Source organism: Clupea harengus, chromosome 6 (genome assembly GCF_900700415.2).
Source record: "Clupea harengus chromosome 6, Ch_v2.0.2, whole genome shotgun sequence".
NCBI classification, from domain to species: domain Eukaryota; kingdom Metazoa; phylum Chordata; class Actinopteri; order Clupeiformes; family Clupeidae; genus Clupea; species Clupea harengus.
Window position 1 is genome coordinate 6028725 of NC_045157.1, and position 12434 is coordinate 6041158.

The 12434-nt window shown below is 45.9% G+C and overlaps 1 protein-coding gene across 2 annotated transcripts in view; it reads right to left on the reverse strand.

The window, feature by feature from the left end:
• The window catches only part of pigg (phosphatidylinositol glycan anchor biosynthesis class G), a 106124-nt gene extending 93901 nt beyond the window's left edge, over nucleotides 1-12223 (reverse strand). The window contains exons 1-4 of one of the 2 annotated variants that reach the window (XM_031568848.1): nucleotides 11536-12223; nucleotides 10969-11174; nucleotides 1810-2019; nucleotides 1206-1394 (exon numbers count right to left, since the gene is read on the reverse strand). In XM_031568848.1, coding sequence (XP_031424708.1) covers nucleotides 1206-1394; nucleotides 1810-2019; nucleotides 10969-11174; nucleotides 11536-11689 — 759 coding nt within the window. In that variant the 5' untranslated portion in view covers nucleotides 11690-12223. The remainder of the gene's footprint in view (nucleotides 1-1205; nucleotides 1395-1809; nucleotides 2020-10968; nucleotides 11175-11535) is intronic. The other variant, XM_031568846.2, reaches the window with a different exon arrangement.
• Nucleotides 12224-12434: the final 211 nt, after the last annotated feature.

Genomic DNA, 12434 nt, shown 5'->3' on the forward strand with positions numbered 1-12434 from the left:
GTGTGTGTGTGTGTGTGTGTGTGTGTGTGTGTGTGTGTGTGTGCGCGTGTATGTATGTATGTGGGTCACAGTTTTGTTCGCAAGGCGGCTGTGATGTTCAGTGCTCAAAGGGGCTGGAGCTTGCCTGGCTTTGCAAAACATTCAAATCAACAAATAAAAAAAGACAAACAAACAAACAAACAAACAAACAAGAGTGGAAAAAGGAGTGAAGGGGGGAGGAAAGACAAGACTGGAAACCCAAATAGAGCTTTTGATCAAGTCTGAAAGGAAATAAAGAGATTGGAAGGCCAAGTGTGTGTGTGTGTGTGTGTTAAGTGTGTGTGTGTTAAGTGTGTGTGTGTGTGTGTGTGTGATCAAGTCTGAAAGGAACTAAAGAGTTGGAAGGCCAGAGTTGGTTAAGTATGCATTAAAAAACAGGGCCACCAGCTGGGACCTTCACACAGGCATAAACAGGGAGACAAGAAAGGGCCAGCCTGAGCTGCATTGTCTCGTCAGCGCTGAAGAACGTCGCCGTGAGGGAGCGTTTGATGCCACTGAGGCAACAAGGCAACAAGGCACCAGGCACCGGCGTAAAACAATGGTGCAGAAAATCGGACAGATTCATTAAGAATTAACGATGCATCCACTGTCAAATCAAGCAGAGGTTTCCTAGCTCATAATCTGGTTATTAATGAATCATACGCTTGATAGCATGGACAGTTTTGTCAAACAGCCCAAGGCAGGAAGATAACATAGCAGCTGTAGACACGCATATTTCCCAGCCTCTTTGCCTAAGAAAGGTGTTCTCCATTTTAGAAAGAAAGAAAAAAGGCTGAACTCAATGAGCATTAAGTTATTTCTTTCCCACACTGCTTTTGAAATACCAGAGAACTATATCTTTTGCCATTATAAGCTCTCCAAAGCACTTCACGTTTGACTGGTTTTTGCTTACTCAAAGGAGCAAAGCCTAATGTGAACAAGATCCTCTCAAAGCAGAAGACAGAAGGATAGAAAGACAGAAAAAAAGGAAAACAGGGATAAAGAAGAAGGACACAGGAAAAGCAAAAGCAAAAAGGAGACAAGAAGAGAAGAGAAGAGAAGGGAAGAGAAGAGAAGAGAAGAGAAGAGAAGAGAAAAAAGAAGAAAGGGAGAAGAAAAGAGAAGAAAAGAGAAAAGAAAAAAAAGAAGAGAAGAGAAAAAAAGAGAAGAGAAGAGAGTACGCCCACCTTTGAGATGAGGGCAGCGTGTATCTTCTTGAGCACGTCGTCCATCTCCAGGAGTTTGGGTCCGATGAGGGAGCTGTGTGGGCCACTGATGTGACCTATGTGGTCCAGCCCCAGGTAGTGCAGGATCAGAACGTCCCAGTCGTCCCGCTTCAGGGTGCTGTCCAAATGACGCGTCACATTGTTGTCCACCTGTTGCCGGGTCAAAGGACAGACAACGAGCAAAACAGTTACAGATGGACAGAGATGCATGTGTGTGTCTCACCAAGTGACGAAGTGTCCTTGAGCAAGACACTGAACCAACAACCGCTCCCGATGTGCAGGTTGGTACCTCAGATAGTAGCCTCCGCCATCGGTGTATGTCTGAGGTATTAATCTGTAAAGCGCTTTGAGGGCCCGTAGGAAAGCGCTATATAAATGCAGTTCAATTAAATGCTAAATGGACTGCATTTATATAGCACTTTTTCAAACTAGCAACCTTCCGATTGCTAAACGACTCCTCTACCTCCTGAACCATTATCGCCCCCTTCATCTTTGCTAAGCTGGGATACTGGCCATTACTTCCAAGGCTTCTAAACACAGAGCACGTCATGCTAGGAAACCTCACCTCAGTGTAGTCGGAGACGAAGAAGGAGGTGGTGCCGTCGTACTCCATGAAGATCTTGGGGAAGAGGCGCACCCACGTGTCGTCCCCGTAGAAGATGATGCGCTTGCCGGCCGTCTTGGCCTGCCACAGGAGGTTGTCCTCGTGGAGCATGGGCGAGTTCAGGTTCATCACCACGTCTATGAAGCCCGGGATACTGCCAGTGGTCAGGGCCTGGGAGGGGGAGGGGGAAGGGGGAGCGAGGGAGTTGTATACAGGTATACGTGAATGCATACATACACAATATAAGGATTCTTGTTGTGTCAATAACACAACTGAATTGCGAGAGGGAAGAGGTGTGAGGGTGTGAGGGAGAGAGAGAGAGAGAGACTGAAGAAAGAGAGAGAGAGAGAGTGAAGAAAGAGAGAAAGAGAAATAAAGAGACATAGGCAGAAAGACTGAGAAAAAGAGACAGGGATGTTGATTAAGAAGGACAGCAGGGCTACAGGGGCAGAGAGCATGGCTACAGGGGCAGAGAGCATGGCTAGAGGGGCAGAGAGCATGGCTACAGGGGCAGACAGAAGGGCTACAGGGGCAGACAGCATGGCTAGTTTTACATTTTCAGTTTTTCTAGATTCATCAAATCATATGTCTAATCAAAAAAAAAAATCAGGTCATAGGATACTGTGCTTTTACACACATGCATTATCTGTCTAGGTGACAGACCTATGTTAGGTAGTGTAGGGTGGCAATGCAATGCAAAAAAAAAAAAGGTTAGCTACTTGTGTGCTGATAGTCTACATGTACATTCCAAGTCTCATGGTTATTCTAAGGATAGTCAGATGTTGCCCCGATGGGCCAGTTTAGTCTCCTGTATTAGACTACAACTAGTGATCGTATTTCCTGTACGGCAAACTCTCTATTTATTTTCTAACCACCGAAAAATGAGAGGTTGATGTCATTTGACATTTACAAAGCTGTTGTTTCACTGTCTCTGACAACATCTTCGATGTGCCTGTCACAAAAATGTTTCCTCTAACACTAGTGAATGTATTTCTCTCCCCCGTCATTTCATTCGAAAATGTCAAGTTCTACGCAATTCCCCATTTAACGCCGATTTCCATTTTACTACCTGAGTCCTGCGATTCCATCTGTATTTTCCGCATCACGGAAGTCACAGGGCCCTACAGAGAGATGTCTAGAGACCTGGGTAGTGTTCTGGTTGCAGGTAGCAGTTAAAGCATCCTCGGTCACAATCACAGTCCTCCCTCCCAGTCAAATCATGATGATCACCCAGTCCCAACTATAATAGGACATTTTCCAAGATGCTAAATCCGAGGCAGTAAACCCAGGAAGTCTATGCTGTGTGTGTGTGTGTGTGTGTGTGTGTGTGTGTTATTTATATACTCTTGGATTCACAGACTTCATCCTTCATAATCAGGAGTGTTGTTTTCCCCGCTCCATCATCTCACTGCCACTGGCTCCCATTCTGGTGAACTTCCTCCCTTGCACTCCTGGAGTTGCTGCTGTTCATTTGGAAGGCCATTAGTCATGGTGGTTACTTAACAGATGCCCTGATTGGGTTGCCACCTCAAAGTGCACTGTGCTTACTGCGGCAGTCTGCTCACGCCGAAACCACCACGCCAGACACACACACACACACACACACACACACACACACACACACACACACACACACACACACACACACACACACACACACACACACACACACACACACACACACACACACACACACACACACACACACACAGGCTGCTCACGCCGGAACCACAACACCAGAATGCTTGCCGTGCGTCGGCTGCCTCATTAACCCGAGATGCAAAGGCAATAAAGAAGTCCCCTTCTCCCAGTACGTTTGAGCTTTTAACACACACACACACACACAGAGAGACAGACACACACACACACACACACACACACACACACACACACACACACACACACACACACACACACACACACACACACACACACAGAGAGACAGACACACACACACACACACACACACACACACACAGACACACAGACACACACAGAGAGACAGACACACACACACGCGCACACAAAGACGCGCACACACAGACGCGCGCATGCACACACATAGCGATGCAATGATCTTTTACGTTCCACACTGACTTCCTTGCTCCTGATTGTTGTTTTGTGCAGAAACACAGCCAACACGGCAAACAGAGCAAACACAGCCAACACAGCCAACAGAGCACAATTAGAGTGCCTTGGCTGCAACTGCAACAAACAGCCTACATGTGAGATCTCTATGATCCATGATCGGTCAGGACGAAAAACAAAAAATGATGCGCGCTCCCATCGTGGCATCTAGCACCTGGTGCTCCCCAGCTCTGCGAGCCCATAGGGAGGGAGAGCAAAGATGCTTGTCCAGCAGGGATACAGTACTGATACAGCATTTTTATCAGCAGCGGCTCCCTCCCTCTTTCAGAAAACTTCTGTAAACATGCGGATCTGCTGCCTGGGGAAGTTCCCATGGATATGCATTTTTGAAAGCTCCTGCAGTTAAAAATAACAAAGAGTCTTTTGAAGTGAGCACCCTGGGCCGAAGCGCGCTGAAACTCTCAGGGGGATCCTCGTGCTACCCTTAGAGAAGCTCTCACGAGGACTTCAAAAACCGAGAAGACTGAGGAATTTGCATGTCTTCACATTAGGCCAAGTTGAACAATCTTTTTTTTTTTTTTTTTTTGTCAGCAACGATCACTTGCTCCAGCATTTGAACTCGATACTGTTATGTTCTTTCACTCAACAAACAGTACGTCAGCAGTTTGGGTAGCCAGTCAAACATTCTCCGCGCTGAAGTTGGGTGAGAATGATAATGCCTCTTCTCATACGGCTGAGGCCTGACTGTTGACTGCAGCACAGCAGCACCTCGAAGCTTCAAAGAGTGGAAGAAAAAAACAGAATCCAATACAAAACCCATTGTTTACCTGACACTGATAAAGCAAGCTCAGGGCTACGGAAACCACTGGGGGACATAAACTACAAACTACCAACTGTGGGCCTCGCTGTTGCTCTCCGGCATTTCTGTTGATTTCATCATCGATGAGGTGGGGGTCCCACTGACAATTAGCCCAAGCATCTCCTGACTGGCAGTCAGGCAGGCAGCCACACACACAAGGAGTACAGCTCAAGAGAACAGCTCAAGAGTTCTGGAGGATGTAGGCCGTGGTGCACACTGCACAGACACAAACATGCACACACACACATGGACAAGGAGCAGGGTAGCTCAGGAGGATGCAAGCATTGGTGCACAGCACACACACACACACACACACACACACACCAGGAGCAGGGGAGCTCAGGAGGATGCAGGCCTTGGTGCACAGCACACACAGAGCCCCGGGGCCGGAATTCATCAAGATTCCCAAAGCACACAGAGACACGAAACAACTCCTCTCAGACTCTGGATGCACACAGCCGTGGCAGACAGAGAGAACTAGGCCTATTACATATTACTACGCATTACGCAACAGCATAGCGTGCAGCTAAAGGCAAATTAGCAACAGGCACATCTTGAGTCTTTTCAGCGAAGCATGCAGCAGGTGAAATTAGTAAGGATTGTTCCACCTTCCCACACAAGAAAATGACCAACAATCAAGTGCTAAAATGCAGCTTCCGTTTTCTAGAGAACCATTATGTTCTCCTGGATCCACTCCAGCTCTTCACATCACATCCTGTGGATCGCACCCGAACCCGGGCCTTAACATTAGTGACATCAGTAAGGCCCAGGGGCCTCATTCACAAAGGTTGCGTGTGCACAAAAATGTTGTGTGCGCTTTCTTTCACGCTCACGGTCGAATGCATCACGAGTGAAATGAAAATGGGAATGAGCGTTCCTCCACGCCAACCTCACGACTGGCGTACGCACACATTTCAAATGGTTTTTGTCAGTTGTCGACACTTAAGAGGCCATACAGCGCCACTCTTATCAGAGGACATTGCCAAAGGGAACGTGTATTAAGAGACAGCGTTGATTTGCTGTTCCATGACCATGACTGGCTTATCAACCGTTTGTCAGAATGGTAATCAGAGTGATTGACTGCACACACATAAAGGCATCATCGGAGGTAGAATTTGACTTAGTTAGTGGAAAGCATTCTCATCTTATCAACATGCAGGGGTGATCCAAGGTGGCTTGGATCAGCTCATAATTCATTTATCCTAAGGTGGCAGGCTGCTTCTTGGGGCACAATTAATTTGATGTCGGAATATTTTTATTTATGTGCGCAGTTATTTTTATGGTTTTGTGGTTCCCCGGTTAAATACGTGGCTCCTTAACCCCCTTGCCAACTCCCACTGGCCACTGATTATTTTGTGTGTTTCTCTGACCCCACCACATTTATAGCTACTGCACATATACACACTGCCACTCCAACTGTTTTCTTTTAATGCCAGCTGACAAAATGCCAGACAAAATGCCAAACAAAATACGTTTTCTTGCCTGTCCATCGGATAAGAGCACTTCCACGTCCAGCTCGCATTTGCGGCAACTTCCTTTTTTGGGTGATTTGCTGCTTGCGTTTGCCATTTTGTCTCAATCTGAACATGGGGGGTAGCCTAGGCATATTTATATGCATTAGCGTATTACAATGAGTGTAAATGAGCGAGGAGAGAGGGTGGAGGGTGGTGCTTGTGCTTGTGCTTGTGCGCTCAAACTCTCATTGATCAGGATGTACAAAGAAAAGTTGCTTTGTGCGTACGCTATGTTTTAGTATGAATTCTACATAAGGTTTTGTACATGAAGCCCCAGGACATGATCATCTGAAGCACAGTCTACAGGTGTGTTAACACTCCCCTGTACAGAAGACACTTCGCTCCGCCGTGTTGAAACAATGCGTGACAATAGTTAGGGCCATGACATGATCATCTACAGCACAGTCTCCATGTCACAGTCTACAGGTGTGTTTACATTCCCCTTCAGACACTTCAGCCCTCCGCCGTGTTCAAATCTCACCGCGTGACAACAGCAAGGGCAGCACAGTCTCCATGTCACAGTCTACAGGTGTGTTTACACTCCCCTGTAGAGAAGACACTTCGCTCCGCTATGTTCAAACAATGCGTGACAGACCTAACAGACACTTCAGCCCTCCGCCGTGTTCAAATCTCACCGCGTGACAACAGCAAGGGCAGCACAGTCTCCATGTCACAGTCTACAGGTGTGTTAACATTCTCCATTAGACACTCAGATCCCATCCTGTGGCATCAGACAGAGGGCAGACGGGCCACCCCAACCCCCCCCCCGCTGTGCTGCTGGATGACGCGCGCACTGACCCTGGCGGAGTGGGAGTCACGCCACGCCATGCCACGCACACAATGAGAGCCGAGGGCACAGGGCGGGGGGGGGGGGGGGGGGGCTGGGGGGCAGGGTGGAGTGCCGCGGAGCGGAGCGGGGGCACCGCGGTGACTCAAATCTATGGCACGGCCAAAGCCCCTGGATCTGAGGGGTCTTATCTGACGGTCTGAGGCTTGGCGCATGCTGCGGCTGTCGGGCATCTTCATTCAGAGCGTGCCGACAGGGCAGACAGTGGCCATCACTCACGCCGTTTCTCAGTCATGTCTAACAGCTGTCAACAAACAACATCAACAACAAATCGAGAGAGACAAGGCGAGAAAGACAGAGGGATGAAGAGAAAGAGAAGAGAGAGGGGGAGGAGAGGTAGGGAGAAAACTAGTGAGAGTAGAGGAAAAACATCCCCTACAAAAACTATGTAGGGATGTGCATATTAACCATTTTAGATATTCATATATTCAATAGTGTCCACGAATGGTTATTTGCAGGGTTGCATTAAATGGAAAATCTATTGGGAAAGCAATAAAACTACCTCTTATGTCACCTCACTCAGGTATCCCATGTTTTTGCGTAACTTTCCACGAATCTGAGCATATAAATACATAAAAATATATAATATTCGGATGTTATTAACACTCGGAGGGAGAGGATGCAGTGTGAAGAGCGAGAAAAGGAGAAAATCAGAGAAAGAGAATGAGAGAGAGAATGAGAGAAATAGAGAGATAGAGATAGAGAAAGAGAGAATGGGAGAGAGAGAGAGAGAGAGAGAGAATTGAGTGGAGAAGAGCAGAGGGAATAGAGACAGAAAGAGAGAAAGTCAGAGGGGGAAAAAAAGCAGGAGAGAATGACTCAAAGATGACATGAGCCTGACTCTTGACTCTTGGCACGCCTGGCGAAACCTGTGACACCTGATAGCAGCTCAGCCTGCACTGGGGCGTGAGGATGGGATTAATGAGACGGACAGTGTGTGTGTGTGTGTGTGTGTGTGTGTGTGTGTGTGTGTGTGCGTGTGTGTGTGTGCGTGTGTGTGCGTGTGCGTGTGTGTGAGCGTGTGCGCGGGGGGGTTGGCTTGGGTTATGCTAAAAATGGACACCTGTCACCCAGTTATGTTTGGAACAGAGGATGGATTTGGCGAGAACACCACAGCCAGCCAATGGTGGTCGAGAGAGCTTCGCCTTTCAGACACCCCACTTTCTTTTACTCCCAGTTGCTCCACGCGTCCGAACCCTCTTCCTGTTTTTCCCGACGCGGCTGCCTTCGCCAACAATTCACCCTGAGAGTGCATGGCCGCCCACACGTGTAATAGGCTACTGGGTAATCACCTGGGATGCGAAGGCAGGTAAAAAACTGAAATAGGGCCGCACACAAATCCTGACAGACAGACAGACAGACAGAGAGACAGACAGACAGACAGACCAAGGAGAGCAGAGAGGCAGTGGAGGATCTGATGAAGGGAAGCTCATCTAGAATACCAGCAGTTATTGGCAGCAACATTAAATTGCCTTGACACTGTTATTCTAAAACCATAGCAACTGCAAGGTGAATAAACTCTCCTAAGACTATAGGCCATCATTTCATTGAGGGGTAACAAGCAAAGCAATAAGCAACAGGCAAAGTCCACCGCATATGATCTAAATCTATCGTGTGGTGTCTGTGGGAGCATTGCACTGGCCCACCCATTATTGCGCTTAGGACCTTGCTCATGGTATTAAATTAGCAAAATGACTTTGCCCAGTTATTAAATTAGTTCATGCACAGCGGACTTTGCTCATTGCTTTGTTCATTGCCAGTTGCCTGTCAATGAAAATCAGTGCCCTGTGATCCAAGCATCTCCTAAACAACTTCGGTTTCTGCCCAGACTTTTCCATCACTAGGTCTTCATTAGCCTCAGTGAAAGAGACAGCTGATCCCTTGAAACAAGCACTGAGGAAACAAAGGCAGGCAGAAGGAAGGGTAGAAAAACACCCATCCTCATGTTCTCCTCTCTATTGAAACACCCATCCTCATGTTCTCCTCTCTATTGAAACACCCATCCTCATGTTCTCCTCTCTATTGAAACACCCATCCTCATGTTCTCCTCTCTATTGAAACACCCATCCTCATGTTCTCCTCTCTATTGAAACACCCATCATCATGTTCTCCTCTCTATTGATCTAAACTGTGTGCTTTTTTTTTCCTTCCCTGACAGACCGTCACGATCTGACCCTCTTGCAGTTCTCTCTCCCCTCAATCATGCCCTATTATTAAAATGACATCCATCCAAATAATAAGCCTATTATTATGACACATCCCATGGTTCAGTCTGCAACAGAAAGTTTGACAGGAGGAAAGCGAAGGAGGAGACGGCAGATAAAACTACATTTCTCGTGGCAAATCGAGAAAAGAAATACTCAACAATCTACTACTAAACACTAATACTAAATACTAAACAACGCCCAGACAGTCAACACGATGTTTTGAAAAAGAGCTAAATTTGTTCTATTCACACCAGCTTTGCAGTACTCAAAACAGAGGGAATGGTGTAACACTTGGACCATCACAACAAACTGTCCCCTTTATCAGAACAAATGGTGGACAAAGGCTCTTTTCAATCACTCAGTCCAAAGTCTCGCAGAGCCTCAGGGACTGCAGTTATTGCCTTGGGGTGCTGGGGTGGTCTTCAGCTTTCAGGGGAAATAACGCACTGCGTTCATCACACGCGGTGGAACTGAAGCCTTGCTAGAGTAATGAATTAAGAGCTTGCTGAAACAAGTGGCAAACTGCCACCCCCCCCCCCCCCCCGCTTCCCCAAAAGACTCAGACAGTGATGGAGGGAATGGAGACAGCAGTACATACACAACACAGAGATAAAACCCTCTTCAGACATCAGATGTGGTGTTTTGTCTTGCATTTTCTACACTGAACATTCACCAACTATTTCATTTGGCTGTCTAACTTTTTGCTATGTGCCATTTTCTCTGAAAACATGGAAAAGAATTGAGTGTGTTGACCCATAAAATGAGGTAAAGGAACAGATAGAATGGGGGGAAAAATTCTGTTCTTTGACCCGCACTTCACAAGGCAGCAAAAATAGACACCAATTTCACCTCTGACAATGGCATAAACTGCACACAATCATATTCCTATACAAACCCCTAAGGGATGTGACTGACAAGGCAAAAAATAGACAGTCGTCCACTTTTGACTTTTTCAACCAGTTTACCTGTTGAAAGATTCCAGAATGATGTCATGATTAGAGTTTAGACCAAATTAGATTTCAGTCAAGGAGGCAAATGTTGTGATGCTATGCAATTGCAGAGCTTCATCATGTAGGCTGCAAACTGACCAGTTCAATCAGCCTAATGATCTTTCCCTCCTGCCTTCTGACTACACTTTCACGGTTCTCAGTGCCTTATTTCAGTCATGGCATTGCCTCTTAACACCAAAGATGTAACAGCTAATGTTGCTTAGTGTGCTAATTTATGTAATAATTTGTGTTGTATATTACAGAAACAATTTTTGTGTTTGTTTGTTTGTTCATAGTTCATTTTCAGATGCCATATTATGTGAAAACAATACAGGAACTGAAAACAGCCGGTCGGCAAGTCGCTGATTCATTAAAGGACTAAGATGTGGGTTAGTTGGTCGAGTCGTGTCTGTTTATATGTTAAAACAACAGAGAGCTCTCTGCAGTGAGAAGTCACTGCATCATGAGCTTCTTTCTAAGACTAAGCCTGAGCCTATGCCGCCACCTGCTGGTACATTTTAGTATACTCCGTTTCATTCAATGGTTTTACTGAATGGTACTGGACAGAAAGTGTGGCCAGAGCCGAAGGCATGAATGGGATTCGACCAAAACTCACCTTGATCCTCGGCATTGTAACAGTGGGCGGTCTAGCCTTGGCCACAAAACTGTGGGTTGACCCTCGCTCCACCAGATGCCTTGTGTATGGCATGTAGTTTTTTCCACTGGGTCCAAATATAAAATCCTCTCTGAGTGCATCGATCAGTACTATTACCACCCTTTTAAACAGAGGCGGGGGGACTTTGGATGAGTTGGGCCCACTCCCTAAACGAAAAGAAATTAGTTTAGTTGACGAAAAGATTTTTTGAGAAATTCGCTCATGACTACAGGTTCATTATGTTAACCAGTTTATAGTAACACATAGAATATGTAAATATGGTTTTTACAGGTTTATTGTCATGAAGTTGAAGTTAAATTAAAATGTCTTGTGTTCCTCTTTGTTATTTATTCATATCATGGGGGTAACTTATCATGTAATTTCTTTACAATTCACGAAAACAGACCAAAAAAAAACCGCCACATGGCCCCTAAAAAGACACTTCTTTAGGAGTGCTCACACACTATGCTCACGACTCATTCAGTAGCCTCTGTGCACGTCACCAATGCAAAGCAGGTTGATACCTACCTGCCAAAGGTTCAGCCGGCAGGTCAGAAAGTTTACTCTTCGATGAAAAAGATGACTTGACAGGAACAGGGAAAAATCCTCTTAAGAAAAGGGCAAGGCCGAATAGCTCTAATATGAGGCAAAATGACGCAAAAACAGACGAACTCACTCTCATTGTGGCGACTATATCTCCTTGCTAGACAATCTAGCTCACAAAGCCAATGGAACTGGAAAGCTTAGCTAGCTAACGTTAGCTTTCTCATTTGACAGTTCTTCACAACCAGCTAGCGTGTTGCCTTAACTACGTTGCAATATCCTAACCCTAGATACATGTATGCCACGACGATTGACAGCAACCGCAAATCTATGACATACAATTTACCAGTGGTATGCTTATGGGGGGGAAAAAACTATTTCTTCCCAAAGATGCGTTACATTGATCTAGCATTAAACTTAATCCCCTCCACAGCAACGTCAGTAACTAGCAACGGCATCAAGATAGCCAGTAAAAGGCGCTTTTTTTATTGCCGAACTGTCCGACTTCTGTAACTCGAAATACTCTGTTAGTACAAACGTTTGATTTAAAATCAACGAGCGAAATATACGAAATGTTGTAAACTAGATGCTTGAATGGAAATTAGAACAGGTGCTATTACTTCCGTGTTGTTTCGAACTAAGGGTAGCAAGCAGGGTTAAAATTGATGGCGCAGGTCATCCTTCTTCGCGAATGTAAAATAAATCTTTTAGCGACATCTACTGGTGAAAAGACACATCTAGAGTCCCTTCTTGGCTAATCTATCGTGTAATCTTCTTTCCCATTGTGAAACAATCTGTTGAAATCACTAACACAGCAGTCAAAGAATTTGCACTCAAAAGTAATATTTATTGCAAACACAGAACAGAGTTTCACACAGTCAAAT